Below are 17,703 nucleotides of genomic sequence, written 5' to 3'. Positions count from 1 at the left end.
ACGCTCTATTCAGATGTCTCAATTGCTCAGAATGAAAATCATCTCTTTACTTCCATATCAGGCATACAATCATGTGCATTTGCAGTATCAGAACTAGGCAATGCATTTTGAACACTGTCCGTGACCTCAGCATCTGACTCTGCCTCCTCTTGGCCTCCAGCCATTACAGAGAAAGGGAAGGATATATCGCCTTCATTGGTCAAACCTACAGTTTCTCCTTCTTGATTACTGTCAATTGGGACAGGGCTGATTCCCACAGGCTGACCTTCAGGGAACCCATACTCCTGTTTTCCCACAACTTCCGAAAGTATGGAAAATCTCTCCCCACTATGGCATTATTAAATACAATGTGGGAACAACACTTACCATATGTGTGGCCGAGTCCCAAGGGGTATCAAATTGGACAACAGCAGTCTGATAGTCACAGGTATCCCCATGTACACAAATGACCCCTATAGTGTTAGGTTGGTGTTTGGAGGGACACACAAACTCATCTTTTACCAGAGTTACAACGCTACCTGAGTCCAGCAAAGCAGTGACAGTTTTTTCATCAACTGGCATAACACACATGTGTTTAGGCTGCTTAGGCTAGCTGCAGTACATACCACCTGAGCAAACAAAGACATGGGTTTTTTCAATGCCGGCCGAAAATCAAATTGCATTGGCTCATTGGTTATTGGACAATTAGCAGCAAAATGTCCTAACCCTTGGTAACAAACATTTTAAATTTTTTCGACTCAGTCCTCTCAAGGGCCACTTGAACCTTACTGCTCTCTTTGGCTCCTCCCTAGGCCTTACGCCTACAGTCTCTTCACAGATCCCCCGGAACAGTCTTACCACGGGTTCCTGGAGATTGCTCTTGATGGGAGCCAGTCCACTCTGGCGTTGGAATAGTTAACCACCCCTCCGCTGCACTATACAGCTCCACCATTTCCACAAGCTGGTCCACCGATTTGGGGTCTCCATGGGTAACCCATCTCCTCAGAGTGGCAGGCAGTGCTCATAATTAACAATCCATACCAACCTGCTAGATTATCTCTGGAGCCGATAAGCATGGTTGTAGCCATTTACTGATAAGGTGTATAAGATCATACATTTGTGAACAGGGCAGTTTTCCGGGCTTGTACCCCCAGTGGTGCACTGGCTGAGCTCCGACTGCTAGCGTTACACCCAAACATGCAAGGATCTCCGCTTTAAGTTTTTCATAGTCCAGGACAGCCTTAGGTTCCAAATCTAAATAGGCTTTTTGGGGTTCACCGGTCAACAATGTCACATTCGTCCCAGCCCATTGTTTCTTAGGCCAACTTTCACGGACTACAGTCCTCTCAAAAGTAGCAAGGTAAGGCTCCACATCATCAGCCACTGTCATTTTTTGCAGAACATGATTTGCACTAATAGACTTACTGACAGTTTAGACAGGTACAGCAGAGTTAGTTTGCCAGGCGTAGAGCTACCTCTTTAATGACACTGCCATCCAATTGCTGGGTCTCTGATATTGCAACAATCTGGGCAGACAACAGCTTCATAATTTCACTCTGTTGGCAATTGGTGTCTTGTTGCACTGCTGTAGCATGCTGCTGGGCCGCAGAGGCCTGAATCAATGCTTTCATCACATCCTCCATTTTACAGTCCAATTAGAAAGGTGTCCACATCCTCCACCATATGTGGTATACCACCCTTGTGGGATGACCTTTTCTGGGGTAAAAGTTACTCTCAGAGTGCAGGGGAGGTGTATGAAGCACATCAGAGACAGTAGTTACGCTTGAAACTGACATGCAGTCAGTTTTATTTAAAGGTTGCATAGGAAAAAACAAAAATAAATCCTAGCCAGTCAGGCACTAACTAAACATCAGGCAGATTCCTCTCTACCAGTTGGTGGCTAATTTTGCAGTAGGTAAACTTGAAATCCAGGAGAATCTGAGACAGTAGTTGAGCTTGAAAGTGACCTACAGTCAGTTTTATTTAAGTAACCCATCAACCCATCATATTTAAGTTTACCCATCACGTTCAACTATATGTGGCCATTTCCTAGCATTCTAACCACAAAAACAATTTACAAGACAGCAAAATGGACCTTCCAGTAAATAGAAGTTTTCAGTCCCACTCCCCAAATCACCTACCCTTAGTGAGCAAAAAATGCACCAAAATCACCATTAATCCACAGCAGGCAAAAAATCCCAAGGAGACACTCTAGTCTATTACAACAATGAGGATAATTGATGCACACTGTTGCAACAATGCATATTTTTTAGAAAGCACATGACTATGTACTTTGGTATATAACAAGCAACATATTTATAAAGGCATTGCATAATTACCTTGCAGCTAATCATAAAACTAACAGCAATATATTCAAGCAGTAAAAATGCAATAAAAAAAGAACAAAGTGCAGATCCCAGTATAACCATATTTGACCTTTTTCTCATGTGTCTATAATAAACTAAATTATAAATGTTCTGTAGTTACACTCCGCCATACCACATACACATTGATTCTATGAAGGTTTAGGTGATTCCATAAGGGAGGTTTTCTTTTCTTTATATATTCCAAAACTGCGATTACTATATGTGTAACCAACAACAAAACATAGTACGTGCTGCAACTGTTAGAGACTGTAATCAGCAAATACACCTATAAAAAGTTATATGACTTTAAAGCCGCAGTACCTGATATTGTGAATCAAACAGAACGAGACACATTTTCTAAACATAATGGTTAAAAAATAAACTCATCAGCAGACGACATGCATGCAGCAATTGAACTAGGAAGTAATATTGTTTACTTTCATTTTCTAATTCTCTATGGTACACTTAGATACATCAGCCCAGCTCATCAAACATTACAGTGGCCAGGATCAAAATTACAGTCTCTCTTTGTCCATCTTGTTAGTACACGTCAATGCTGCTGTCCTTGTTTAACCCACAAGTCTTAGCTCGTCTGCCAGGGTAAACGTATAAAAGAAGAATTGATGCTGAGATCACTTTGTTTAAGATTAATACAATAGTGCCCTAATTACCTCTTTTAAAGTGATATAAACAGTGAGAATACCGTAAGTGTGGGTTGTACACCAAGAATCCATATCATATTCTTTACACATCTGTACCCCAGAATGAGATATTTTCTATATATTTATATATTTTATATATATTTAGTAAAGATTTTTTGAACAAAGGTACAGAAATATAAAAAGAATAGAGCTTTTGACCAAAAAAGTATCCAAAGAGTATATGTATTTATATAGAAAAAGGAAAAGGGGAAAATTATATAAGACAAGTGAAATCAACATAAAATGAGGTAAATGGTGGTGGTCAGTGGGAAGAATGCCTCCTACAGTACATTGCTAGTTAATGGGACGAATGTCACCTTTACAAATAGCTATTGGTATCTGTTAAACTGGCCCAAAAGTCACAAAAAAGAAGGCCCTAGGAATCTGACCTACCTGATCTAGTGGATCAGTTTCCAAGTGCAGTTTTGAGATCAGGACCCCCTAGACAAACTGGGTATGCAACTCTAAACCCTCTGGACTGAGATAGACACTCATATACTGCATAGCAATTCCATAATTTCCTTGCTCACTTAGGTTTAAAAGTTTATTCTGAAAGATGTAAAATAGCAATTGCCATTACAGGGAGATTGCTCGGTGAATTATTTTCTGAACCAACCCTTAGTGTATTCAACATTTTAAAGTGATCAATACTTTCTTCCCTCTGAAGAAGGATTTACCTGCAAATCGCATCGGACACACTTGAATTGATCCTTTGAATGTTACTTGCTTTGTTAATGTCTTGAAACACAATTATGTATTCAGTGAGAATATTTGAGTTGTTTAACATTAATTTGTAATAAAAATAAATGTTTTTACTTCTATTTTTTTGAGCCACTTCAAAATCCCATCTATAATTAGGACTACTCTTGTTAACCCTTGCTATTCTTCTTAAATTATACATCAATTACTCTGATTTGAAAACTATACTTACAAAATTAACTATCTCTGCATTACAACCCAACCTAAAAATAGAGTTCTACCATAGTTAAAGAACAAAACAGTAATAAAATACTAAATAAGATGGATGTGTTTCACAAAAATGTTATAGTTTGTGTTACCATGGAAGATTTATCATTAAAGGATTAGAAAATACAATTACTTCACCCTTGGTCAGCACTAATTGACTATATTAAGTGGTTTTACATGCTCAATATTGCCCAATATTACCATACATGTACTTTGCACAGCACAGAAGTGCAATAACCTGAAAAAATCAATAAAAGGTCAACTCCAGTTTTGTATAGTGAGAATTTTGAGTTGATTTTATATTAGATAGGATGATTTAAGGCAAATCATTGTCGTTTTGGATAATTTGCTCTTCCAAAACATATGCTGATTGCATCAATTTACTGACATTACGTATTCCAGGCTGTACACCTTTCATGCACTTAAAATTGTTACTGTGATGTTCCCATGCGAGGAGTGGGTTTTAACTATATGATTTATTAATGTGCTGTAAAAGTATTCACCCTCCTTATGACCTATACTTGAATGTATTTATATTGGCCACATGAAAGAAAAGTCTAATTTTGACAGATCTTCTGGATTGTAAGCTCTCCAGGGCAGGGCCTTCCCCTCCTCCTGTGTCACTGTCTGAATTTCTCTGTCATTTGCAACCCATATTTAAATATACGAATTGTGTTTTTTCTTATTATTTATAATAATAATAACAATAATCTTCTCTCCCCTAAATTGTAGGACTAAAGTATTGAATAAAGGTTTATTTAAAGGAAAGTGACGGCATTGCTAAATCACTTTGTGCTATATTCTGTTTACATCTTCATGAAGAGGTGTAAGGTAGATCTGTAACCAAAACTTTTAATATTTTTATTTGAGTAGTAATGTTAATGTTTTATGTTCCCATTGGGAAATACATGGTTATCATTTACTTCAACAGGAATCATTAAAACCTAACTTTCTGTGTATATCTAAAAAAGAATTTTGTTGAAATGATATTTTTGTGTCAAAATGTACTTGTTTGTGTGCCATCTAATGTTCAAATAACATGAAAGCATGATAAACACTTTCATATTTTTTGTTCAGTTCATTATTGTTATTGTTAGTATTTAAATAGCGCTGAAATATTATGCAGCGCTTTACAAAGTCTATATTCATGTCACTGTCCCTCAATGGGGCTCACAATGTAATGTTCCTTCCTCAGTCATATGTTAATGTTTTTATGTATGTTAATCTTGAAAACCGTCTTAGGCCAATTTTGGGGGGAAGCCAATTACCTAACTGCATGTTTTTGGGATGTGGGAGAAAACCCACACAAACACAGGTAGAACCTGCAAACTCCATGCAGATAGTGTCCTGGCTATGATTCGAACCTAGCACTGCAAAGGCCAGAACGCTAACCTCTGAGCCATCGTGCTGCCCTATGAAGGCCCCATGTGTTTGTCTGTGTTACTTTACGTTTTGACAATCTGTACAATTAAAATCCTGTTTTGACATATTAAGATTTGAGTATATATTGGATGTGGTACATATAGTGGTCCTGTATACATAAATATGATAACTTTGTGTTTTGTGATATGCAATTCACATTTTACCAGAATAAACATAGGTACAAAAATGTAGAAAAAAGTCTACATATCATTGCCAGGTATACTTACAGTTCAGGGTTTTGCATTAAAGTGGAACTTTAGTTCTGCATTCCTAAATTGCAAGTTGGCAGGATTGTCCCTGTCCAAAAAAACATACTTACCTGTCTGTTCACAATCTTCTTTTACAAGTACACTGAGCTGTGCATACGCATGCAAATGCAAAGACCTGGATTTCTGGAATAATGGGCTGTGGACAAATGACTCACAGAGTTGTATGATCATGGTTACAATAGACATTTTAGATCAAACTGAAGCTAGCAGTTCAGAACCATACCCCAAATAAATGGTTGGGGTTCAAATTTTAGGATTTGATGTTGCTTTGCTGCCTCGTGGCCTGGGTATTCTACATCATGCATCAACAAAATGCTTAATGTGAATGTAAGGCTGCCTGTCTGAAAGTTGAAGTTGAACCACAGATCTTTCTATATGACAATGATCCCTAGTACACTATGAAATCCACCAAGGTGTGTCTCACAAAGTAGAAAAGGAGAGTTATGGGTTTGATTACTATTTAAAATACTGTGGGAGGGCTTTGTAGAGGAATTTTACATGGAAAATGGAAATAATTCATGCTGAAGTAGGCAATACTAGTTTTTCCAACCTACACTAATACATCTATTAATATTTTTATTAAATAGATTATTTGGAGGCAAAGGTCTTGTGTTTTTTTATTTGTATATAATCTTTACTGGTATGCACTGTTTGCATGAGATCTAACATTTGCCTGTTCAAACATGTATAAAAAGTTAACAATTCCAATGTGGTGTAACATATTAAAGCACGACTGTATATTTCATCCAGCAGCATAAATGTAATTGTTCTATTGAACCCATTATGTTGCTTTCTAAAGGGATCATTTGGACAAGAAGCTGGCAAAAAAGGATCACAATCTAGCATTATGTGCAGTAAATCATGAATGTTCTTACATCCTTTATTCATTAAACAATGTGTAACTTATAGTTGCATATTACATGCGTGTTAAGCTATACAACACAGTGCTCAACCCAGAAATATTTTTAAACTGGGTGGGAAGAAATTGTAGGTGGTTGTTTGTCCCTGTATTGTGACCCAACTCTTTAGTAGCCACCTAAAAACAGCCGGGTGGGTGCTAAAACATGCTGGTGCAACCAGCTAAAAGGGGCTGGGGAGAACACTGTAACAAACCAAGGTTGTGGCTTGGGCACCATACAGCAGTGTTCTCATCCAGAGTTCCTCCAGTTGAATGTGAATCTCAGGTCAGTTTAGCTGACACCAATGTTTTTTTTGGCTATCTGTTAGGGTGATGTAGGCGTAGTAATATAAGAGCCAACTTTTCTACTGACTACCACACTAATGTACTGTGAGTTGTGAACATAGGGATTATAGCAGGGGTTCCCTAAACACTTTAAACTTATTTCAGAGGTTTCCCTATGTACTAAAAGATGAGAAAGGCTGTTGTAGAGCAAATACCATAATACAAATACAATATGATTGTTACAAAAGAAAGAAAACGCATCAGTAAAATACTACTCTCTTCTACCTCTTAGATTGTAAACTCTGTTGGGCAGGTCCTCTCCTGTGCCATTGTTAATGCTCGCCAAGTATGCAGGTTTGTCGTCTGCAATCTATATTTAAGGTACAGTGCTGCATAATATGTTCATGCTTTATAAATAAAAGTATTACCATATTGCAGTTTCCTTTACATCTGTAGATACCGGGAATGAGCTTTGGTCAATGTAAACAGCTCACACTCTTAAAACTCTGCAGTCTTGTTTATCAAAGCACACAGCACTACAGGAAAAAGTCAGCCAGCTGTCCCTTTAACTGTCAGTATTTAGAACAAAGCTGCCAAAGCAGATGTTGTCAGACGCTTCCTTATCCGTACATGAGGGTTAGTGGGAGAATTCACATTGAAATGCAATAAATATAAAGCTGTGAAAAGTAAAACTAAATGCTTACTCGGTCACCTTTTTCCATGCCAACTCCAGTGAAAAGTGGTTATGCCCAGTCAAACTTAGAGTTGTGATATCTCTTTCCAAGGCATATGATTGGCTTCCGAAATGAGACTGAGAGGTGAACAGACCAATGGAAAGTCTACATTAGAGTAAGCTGTGTGTTAACTCTGTAACTGCTAATAAGGAATTCACACTTGAGAGAATGATTTGTTCTTTCAGCACAAAGTAGCTAGTCAGTGATTACTATAAGAAGATTGTAAAATAAAGGAATGCCAAGACTTAGGCATTAAAAACAACTCATGATCAGGAAAAGATCAAATAATTAAAATATATTCTTTTAAGAAAACAGTCAGTCATACCCAATAATAATAGTACAGCCAGAAACAAATTGTAACTAGATTTTAAACTGAAATTTAAAGTTTAACTAAACTTCAAAAGTACACATTTGCAAGCAGATTACAGAAGTAACAGGTGATATAAAGTAATCTCACCTGCCTGTTCACAATTTTTTAAATATAAAAAAATAAAAAACTAAATAAAACAAAAATAAGCAAGTAAGCAGGGAGACTTTAGGTCTGCTTTAAAGAAGTTTTAAAATAAATAATACCTATGTCGCCCTCTTGGTAGCTTTATTGAACACTTTCACATAGCATTTACATGTTTTTGTTTGCACTTATGTACTAAAAAAATCTTCAATAAATATACCTCCCACTCTCAATGAATACCTCTATCCTCTTCCTCTTGTCTGTCATCTCTCTATTGCCCTGTATGTACCATACTGCCTTTGTTGGCATCATGGGTGGCAGCTGTCTCTTTTTTTTTTCCACAGCTGACCCCAAGATAATGCAATGCTAGAGCCCCCTAACAATGTGTGCCAGATGTGAAACATGTAATAGATATTAAAAACCCAATTGACTAAGAATAAATGTCTCTTCTTTTTTTCCACAGCTGACCCCAAGATAATGCAATGCTAGACTAACCCCCTAACACTGTGTGCCAGATGTGATGCATGTACAGAGTGAGATTTGGTGCCAGGAAGTTTGAACCTGCTGCCTTCTGGCATATAGAAAGATGGTATTGCAGAAGGGCAATATTTTTTTTATATTGGGGAAGGGGTTATAAGGAAAGGTTTAATTTCTAATAAAAAGGCCAACTTATGGAGTAAGGGACTGCCCCTCCGAATCTTTATCCAGTGCTTTCACATATTTAGGTGGCTTCAAATGGGACTCTCAAATGATATGCAAACACTGTACCTTGTTATTTGCAGATGATTTTGTGAAAGGCTAGATAAAAAAAAACAAAAGATGTAGACAGGCCTTTAATTCTTACAGCTTACAGTTCCTAAATAGTTGTTTAAAACTGTTCTTTGCTTATACATGTTGACGTAGCCTAACACAAAAGCAAAGGATCCTGTGCACTCTCTTCACTAGGGTTTTGACTGTAGAAATGCAATGATAGGGATTCCAGGGTTGCCAAGGCCATATTGTTGCACAGACAACACAGGCTGTAGCCCAGGGGAGCAAAACTACTGGGGCAGGACACACTCATCCAAACAACATTCTACTGACTGTAAGCACATTCCTGTGTATAATATTAGGTTTCAAACTGCTGTCCTTAAGGTAGTAATATTTGATAGGTTCTCGGCTGCCCTTCTTGTTGCTGTCCTCCACACCGTTTGTTTGCTTTTGGTTTGTCAGTGGGTCACTGTACCATGGAATTACAGTTCATCCTTTCTGGATATGTTGTATAATTTGAATTGAATTGAAATAGCTAACTACAAACCACAATGAACTTAAAATTACACATGCATCATTTTTAGTGCAGTGAACTACAAACCATTTGTCCTAGGAGGGAAAGAAGTATTAATTCATCCTTCCGTCTTACTCCACTGTCACCAGTATTCAGTCCATGGCATGGAGTATCTTTATTAGGCAATAAAGTGTATGTAAACTCTTACAATTACCTTGTTTGCTTCCTTTTGATCTGTTTATATTACTGTTGATGACCTTGTCAGAAATTCTGAGCTGTCCTGAGTGCACCTGATGTGTTATTTGAAAAAGCCCTCCTAGTTCTTATCTTGGATTACAGAATGATTCACCTTTATGTTGGAAAGATCTGAAAGTGGAAAGAAAACTGGGTAGGGTTGCCAACACTTCACAAAAAAAGTGGTGTGTTAGCCCACAATATAGCTTCGGCAATTCAGGCAATTGTTTTGCTTTTCCATACATATAACAGAGTTATAAGGACAGTACCTACAACAACTAATGTAAAGCAAGAAAGGACATTATAGAGCCTTTCTTGGTCTACACATATACTTTAATTTTGATTAACTGAACTTGATTAAAAGGTGTATTTTTTAATGCAGGGTTCAGCGTTAAGAGTGGCATTATACAATCCGACTGTTATTTTTGGCAAGGTTTCTTTCTTGGTACATGTCCCTATTTTTTCTTGTAGGACCCCAAAATTTTTAAATACTGTCAACACCCCCATATGATATGTTCTTATTTTTTTTATGGACATTTTTACTAAAAGAAATTTTGTAAAAAAATGTTGAAGATTTCATGGAAAATAACTGTTGTGAAAGTCCCATTGGTGTATTCCTAGTTTGTTTCTTTAATGCAGTTTGTACATGTCCCTAATAGATAATAAGACCCAATAGACTAAGTTTATATGACTACCATGCACTTTTTTTTAAATTGAGGAACTTTTGAAAGTCCCCCTCAAGAAAATAACATACCTAACTAGCACCTATCCCTCTATAGACTTCATCACCTTGTATGATTTTATAATAAAGGATCAGTACGCTTGCATCAGTACCACAAATGTATTCAATTTTACATCAGTTTCCAGATAAAGAACCTCTTATTGTGAGATTATTTTCTGACTGTGTACACTACAGCCTCTTCTATGAATAAATGCCATTGTTTGTGAAGACCGTTTGCTAAGAGATTAAACTCCTACTCTTCATAAACATTACTCCTACAGGACCTGGACACTAAACTACTTGTTGTCTAATTTATGGATACAACAAGATGAAGGTAAGATGAAATAATGTATGTTTGGTTTTTGACAAAAAATCACAGGCTATAAAAGAGCATAGAAACATACCTATTCATTGGAGTATGAAGAATCTTTACTAAGATAACTAAATGCAGAGGGATGGGCCACATATATAGAAGAAAGGAAAAACATTTTAATACAAGCAATAATCAAGGAAGATGAGATATTAGAAAAAAAAAATGTCTCAGTATTATCTGTGCACATCATTGGCTCTCAACCAGGTGGAGATGTCACACTTTCATGAATGACAGATTTAGGTTTTCCCTGGATTCCTCACACTATGACCATTAAGGGATTTCTTCACAAATAGAAACAAAGGAGGAACATTAGCAAAAGGTTAATAAGTACTTCTTCAAGAAAGCCAAGAAAAGTCTGTGAATGTTCTTATTAATTCAGGTTCTGGTATAGCTAGCAGGATTTACACAACTACAGTTTTGAAGGGCTCAGTTTAGATGGAGCTGCTGTGATTCACCATTGTCAACCAGACCTCATTTCCCCAGATCCTTCCTTGGTTCTCATTAAAAGTGAAGCAGCTGAAATCGTTCATGCACAGTCATTTGTCTGTGGTGGTGGTGTTGCAATGAAGACCATTTTTAAAAACCTTTGCAAGTGTTTCCCATCAGCTTGGAGTACAACACCACATATCCTATGATGTATTGCAATCAGCCTAGGCCAACCACATGTAGGAACTGCTAAAGTTAGGCTATGTATACACACGTGCACACATTTTTTTAATGTGAAATAAATCTTTCCTGATTGTTTCCAGTGACAGGAGATTGCATGAGCACTGTACACACAACAACGTGCTGACAAGATCTGTGAATTTGCTGGAGTCAGCAAGTTGCCATACTGTCTAGTAACTTGGTCTTATGATTTTTGCAAAATTTGTGACACTCATTTAAGTATATGGGATTTTAGACTATACAAATGTGTAAGTAAATGTAAATAAAGCACATGGTGTTAGCGCATACATTTCCATAATGTGGAAAGAAGGTGAGAGGCATATACCTGTTCTTACATAAGAACATCAATCTTTAAACTTTACCACCAATCATAGATAAGGGAAAATGAGTTATGCCAAAGAATGTCTCATGATTTTCAGAAATCTGATATTAAATCACCTTGAGTGATGTATATGGTCAAATAGATTGAAAAGATGTCCTAATAAAATAATCTTCCTAAAATATTTTCTAAGTACTTCCTGGATTCCTACATACAGCCATATAATTACATTCATTACCCAAATACAAAACCAAAGAAGTAAATAATGGTGTATAATGGTAGACATTGTAACAAATGCTGTAAAATTCCCTCACACCCAGAATTTGGAATATCATGGTTTTACTAAAACAAATAACTATACTAGTAAGAAGTATTATTTTGAATAATAATAATAAAGATTTATTATGGATGTAATGTTATGTAAAATGGCAATACCTATATAAATGGAGACTCATTTAACCTTGACTGTTTTTTAGTGCACACACTGCAACTTTTATGTCTCCGAGTTTAATATTAAACTCACTGCAGTAGTGAGATTCAGCAGACACACAACACTAATGATTTCTTAAGCAGCTAATGTCTCTCCTTTTCCTGTTCATCTTTCTAATGGATTATATCATCCACTGGAAGCTTCAAGACTAGATTTATATTATGTGTTGAGTTAACACATTTGTGCTTTAAGGAAAACTATACTTATGCAGCAGAAAGCTTTGGTTGCATTCTCATCTTCTGCTCATATAGTCCAGTCTCTGCACCTGGATCCAGCAGAGAGCTGACTTCCCTCTTTTTGCTGGAACAATAACTGGAATACTTTCAATCTTCCTCAATCCTTCATGGCACCTCAGAAGATTCCTTAAAATCATTCTAAATTTAGAACGATTGGGAAAAACCTAGAGTTGATTTTTCTCTCAATATATTGTCCATCACAAACGGGAACACCAGTCAAACTTTATTCTACCTTAAGATTGCTAACTTACCTTCTCCGGAACTGTATATCAATTTATACACAAACCCTAAAGTCTCTATTGTATACCACTGAGGAAGCCTAACTAGGCAAAACGCATCAGGCTAAGAGGCGTTATATGGTTATGTTACATCCTTACCTAAAATTGGCTATGGTGATATTAACCAGCCACTTCATATAGAGTATGCCTTTGTATAGTTTATACTGGGCAAATATACCCTGATGATTTAATCAGGGAATGACCATTAATATTGTGTACTGTACTAGCATTCTTGTATGTTTCAAAAATTGGTATCTAATTGTTTATTGCACATAAGCCAATATAAACTGGAACTGCCAAATAAAACACCTCCTTTGTTTTCTTTTCGCTTTATGATATAACTCACATTTCCAAGTGAGTGAGGTGTGGCAAATCTGACACTCTTTAGAAGTGACTACTCTTATCAACTATTTCAAAGTACCATATTTGCTTTACCACTGAATCCTCCCATCCACCCCAGAAAATGAAAGCATCACATTTCCTTTACTGTGCCATTACTCCATTCAGCCCCCAAAAATGAAAATACTGGAGCTTGTGACAGTGCCTGTGTTTGCTAAAAGGCCAGGCACATGGAGGGTTGGGATAGCCCCCAGCCCTGAGTAGGGTCCAACTGCAAGGCATTGTGGCTGTCTCAGCTGTTCAGCATAGCATAGCAGAATTTGATTCTACGGTGAAATGTAAGCCAATGAAGAGAATTACAAAGAGATGCAGCAGAAGAGGAGCAGTGGGAAGAATGGATAAGTCTTCTACAATAATAGATTGTAGAAGAGAGAGTTGGGTTAGTGGAATACCAGAGAGGAGGAGGTTACAGTAGTCCAGAAGAGAGATGATAAGACCATGAACTTAGAGTATATTGAGCCCACTTCTTCCTGGACTGCAGGATCAGAAACACCATGAACAATAATTTACCACTCATGGGTTTGATTAGTCCCCTGAATTCAAATTCAGTTCTGGTTGAAATTGATAGAAAGTTGATCAGTATTAAGGTAATTTAGCCATTTTTTAACAGTGACATATTTGCTTTTACATCTATGTATAATATATTATGTATAGAACACAAAAAATATATATATAAATAATCTAATACAATATATAACATAAGGCTTATGTTCTTAGACAACACATTTTTTCCTTGGGACATGATACAAAATATACTGGATTGTACACAAGGTTTTAAGAAAACAATAAATCAGTAATTTATTAATCACTGTGAAGAACATTCTTTTTCTAAAATCTTGTCATGGTTGGTGAATCGTGCGCCCTTTGGATACTGGATATGCCAAAAGAATGTGATTTAAAATAATTAGTTATGTGTTTGCTTTTCATAAATCAGCCTACATTTTGAAAAGATAGCAAAAACTGTAAAACATTACTAAAACCCCTAATCTGTCAATCTGATAAAAAAAAAAAAAATTACTGCCTACAACAGCATACATTTTGCATCCTAACTTTGTTATATTTATAAAAATACATGTTGCGAAATGTTAACCACAGCAAAGTCTAGATATTTGCAGACAATGTTAGTTAGGCAAATGCTCACTGCACAACACTGAACAGTACAAATGCAGCTGGTGTTCAGGCCTATAAAAAAGAAATGCAGTATATATCAGTCTACTAGTCCTGAGATATGGTACCTGCATTGTTGCAAGTTTGTAATCCTATAAACAACACTATATGTATGGAGACAGCCATGGTGTCTACCTCTAAAACCATAATTTTGCTGGTTGCAAATTATGGTGCATTTGACCACTATTAAATCAGGTTTACAGATGTAACAAAGCCAGGTATAGGGTATATATGACCCTTGCCACTAGGACCCCCTCCAAACATTGGAAAGCAAAGTTAGTTTGGGGGGGAAGCTCTGTGGTACAGCAGCCTAAATAGGAGTAGCAGCGTCTGGTGTACTGATCTATTCTGCTTCCCTTGGTGCAGTGTAGCAAGAACACAGCGTGGGCAATATACTGCAGTGGGGGATCTCCTGCATACAACACAGTTTGAATGTGTTGGTCATGAAGCATCCAGAAAGAAGGAAAGAAAATACTTTCTATAATTCATCACTTTCGGGAATGCCAGTCAGACACATTCTGATGTGACTAAATTCTTAAAAAAATTTATATATAACACAGAATCTAATATAGCTAAGGGAAAATTTGTTATGTACACTTTGTATATAATTCCATACATTTAAATATAGTCACAACTTGTTACAAAAAATTAAAATTTTAACCAATGTTTCACAAACATAAATATAAAAGTATCACAAAATAATCCTAGGTCAGTGATCATGATATGGTTTACAGAAGCATCTCACTCTATGAGATAATACAATCTTATAACTAGAGATTTAAGGACAAGAAAGAACTCACCTGAGATTGAAGAGAACACACAGGATGACTCTCTGTAGGAACAGTCTAATTATAAATGCCAAAGGTTAAACTATAAAAATGGGCAAAGGTTCTTTTGGTCACATGTTACAGTCTATTACTTATAAAGAGTGGCACAAAGGGAAATAGAAATCACCAGATGAAACACTAAGCCATAGAAATTTTTGTATTCAATCTTTCTTTCAGGTTAAGTGTCTTAGGTGGAGCAATAATACTAGGAGTGTCTTATTGCACGAAAAGTTCACCATTCAGTACCTGATATTGCCAGAAAGGTATCACTGGTGAGACCAGTTTTTATATTATTTTAGCTCCAATTAGTGGGTGAGATTATTGTTCTCAAAAGAATGATAACAGAGATGTTTTTGCTATCTGTTCAGTTACCAAGAGTGTCATGAATACTGCATTTCTGGCCACATTTACTGGGTGTTTTCTGTACTTTGTTTTTGGGTATAGTAACTCTTTGTGGTCACAATGATAATTCCTCCATGGCCATTGGTTGCTCACAAATCCCTGCGTATTCCCATGTAACAAATAATATTAATAATTAGAAGTGATGCTCCCTACACACATTGCAGTATCCAGGCAATTTCAATCACTTTGACCAGATTCATACTGTATGTCAAGGTCAAGCCACCTATCATTACCTGAATAAGCCCTTCAGGGCATGGTCCTCTCCTCCTCCTGTGTCACTGTCTGTATATATCATTTGCAACCCCTATTTAATGTACAGCGCTGTGTAATATGTTACCGCTATGTAAATTCTGTTAAATAATAGTAATATTGAAAATGTGAATATTCCAAACTGCTGGGTGCAGATCGCAATGATTATTATTCTGATTGAAAACAGATGCCCTTATTGATTTCTTCTTTTTACCTTGGCTGAAGGGCAGTATAACAAGAACAATACCTGATCAACATTCTGCACTGCATGATCTCCTGCATACAAAACAGCTTGACTATAGAATAGGTTGGTTATACATATAGGTTACACCCATTTACTAAATGCTTAACAAATGCCAGTCCATTGGTTGGACCCGTTATTGAGTGTCTACCCTGATATGTAACAGCAAATATACCCTTACACATTACTTACTGATTTCACATACATTTGGTTAAACCTGCGTTTGACCTCCTAAACTTTGGTATTCACATTGATGTGTATAGTGAGGAAATCATTTATGACATGTATGTGGCTAAAATACCTCCAGCCTAATAATAATTAGATCATGCATGGTGGATGGCCAGATGAAAATATCTTTTCCTTATTCCCCTAAGCATTACATTTCTGATGTGAACGACTAAAGATGTAGTGTATCATGAGTCCCATATCCTCCCGACAGTGACAACTAAACGCCAGACATAGTGATCCTGTACACAGCTTGGCAATAATGGGGGCCACTACCCTGATGTAGTATACCTGATGATTTTTGTGTCAGTAGACCAGAAAGAAATAGGGACAATAAATCATTGCTTGGGGGAACAGGATGTTAATTGTTCTGTTTTAGGAACTGCTACATTGTTTTAGGTAGGGCTGCAATACTACATATTTAGTATGAAAGCAAGGGTAAACCCTTATTTTAGCAGATGTTATTTCCCTGTGTGTGACGTGTTTAATGCATGTCAGTAAAATCCCACTGACTTTATTTAAGCAGTACACGTGGCAGTTCATTTGCTGCATTTGGCCTAATTTTCTTTTTCCACTATTGCAGCCTTTCTAAACCTTCTTTATAAGGGAGGACCCCAGAATTATTGTTCAGGTCTTCAGGGAACCCCTGTTATACTTGTTATATTCTCTGCTCACTATATATTAGCATGGTGGTCAGAGGAAAGAATGTCACCTTTACAGATAGCAAAATTGGTTATGGGGGTCACCAACATCTCATTGCTCATGGAACCCCCAGCAACCTCAGGACGAATCCTGGTAACACTGATCTGTTGCGCCGTGTTTGCCATTCAAACAAATGTGCTGTAAATGTAATGTCTGCAAAGAATGCCTGAACGAGACCTAAACAAAGTCTGTAAAATAATACTAATAATTTATTTCTGATTTTACATTTAAACCCTGGCTGTTGGCTAAGGAGTGTGGTAACAAATCCTTGAACATTGCTTGGACAGAGATACATTAAAATATGCTAAATACAACAATAAATGTGTCACCACATTGTGCCTACTGGTTGGCACAAACTGATATTCCTCCAACTAATGAAGATTGCTTTGTGCTGGAATGCTGGCAAACATGACCTTCTAATTATAGCGGTCAGTTTGGGCAACCAGAGGGTTGATATTTGTGGAATCATTTAAATATTTTGGGAGAGGAGGCTCTGTATAATAATATTAATGATAATAATACTTTGTACGTGCGCAGTAGCCCAGTTTTATCCTTCCAAATTAATGAGTGAATGGGGTGACTGGTGCCCAGCATTACCGGAGCACAGGGGGTCTGCTACTACTTACCTGCCCTAAATATGGGCAGAGTCCAGCACTCTATACACCAGGGGCAGCACCTGTTTCAGCTCACCTGCCTTGCAGGGAAAGGATGTGATGTGTGTGTATGATCTGTGTGTGATGTATGATGTCTGTGTAGGATGTATGATGTGTGTGTGATATCTGTGTATATATGATGCGTGTGTACGATGTCTGTGTATATATGATGTGTGTGTACGATGT

The 17,703-nt window shown here is 36.9% G+C and overlaps 1 protein-coding gene across 5 annotated transcripts in view; it reads right to left on the bottom strand.

Annotated features, from left to right (window-relative positions):
• DAO (D-amino acid oxidase) overlaps positions 1-15,087 on the bottom strand; it is a 28,287-nt gene extending 13,200 nt beyond the window's left edge. The window contains exon 1 of one of the 5 annotated variants that reach the window (XM_072415353.1): positions 15,019-15,087. Coding sequence is in view for 1 of the 5 variants with exons in the window: in XM_072415351.1 (XP_072271452.1) it covers positions 2,667-2,710 (44 nt within the window). In the remaining 4 variants the exon portion in view is untranslated. Of the gene's footprint in view, positions 1-2,666; positions 2,795-7,314; positions 7,444-7,590; positions 7,694-15,018 lie in introns of those variants that run through there. The other 4 variants (XM_072415352.1, XM_072415354.1, XM_072415356.1 and 1 more) reach the window with 4 other exon arrangements.
• Between the last annotated feature and the right edge of the window lie 2,616 nt (positions 15,088-17,703).

This window comes from Pyxicephalus adspersus, chromosome 6 (genome assembly GCF_032062135.1).
Source record: "Pyxicephalus adspersus chromosome 6, UCB_Pads_2.0, whole genome shotgun sequence".
Taxonomy (NCBI): Eukaryota; Metazoa; Chordata; class Amphibia; order Anura; family Pyxicephalidae; genus Pyxicephalus; species Pyxicephalus adspersus.
Note: the sequence above shows the minus strand (reverse complement) of the source record. Positions and strands in the feature narration are given on the sequence as shown.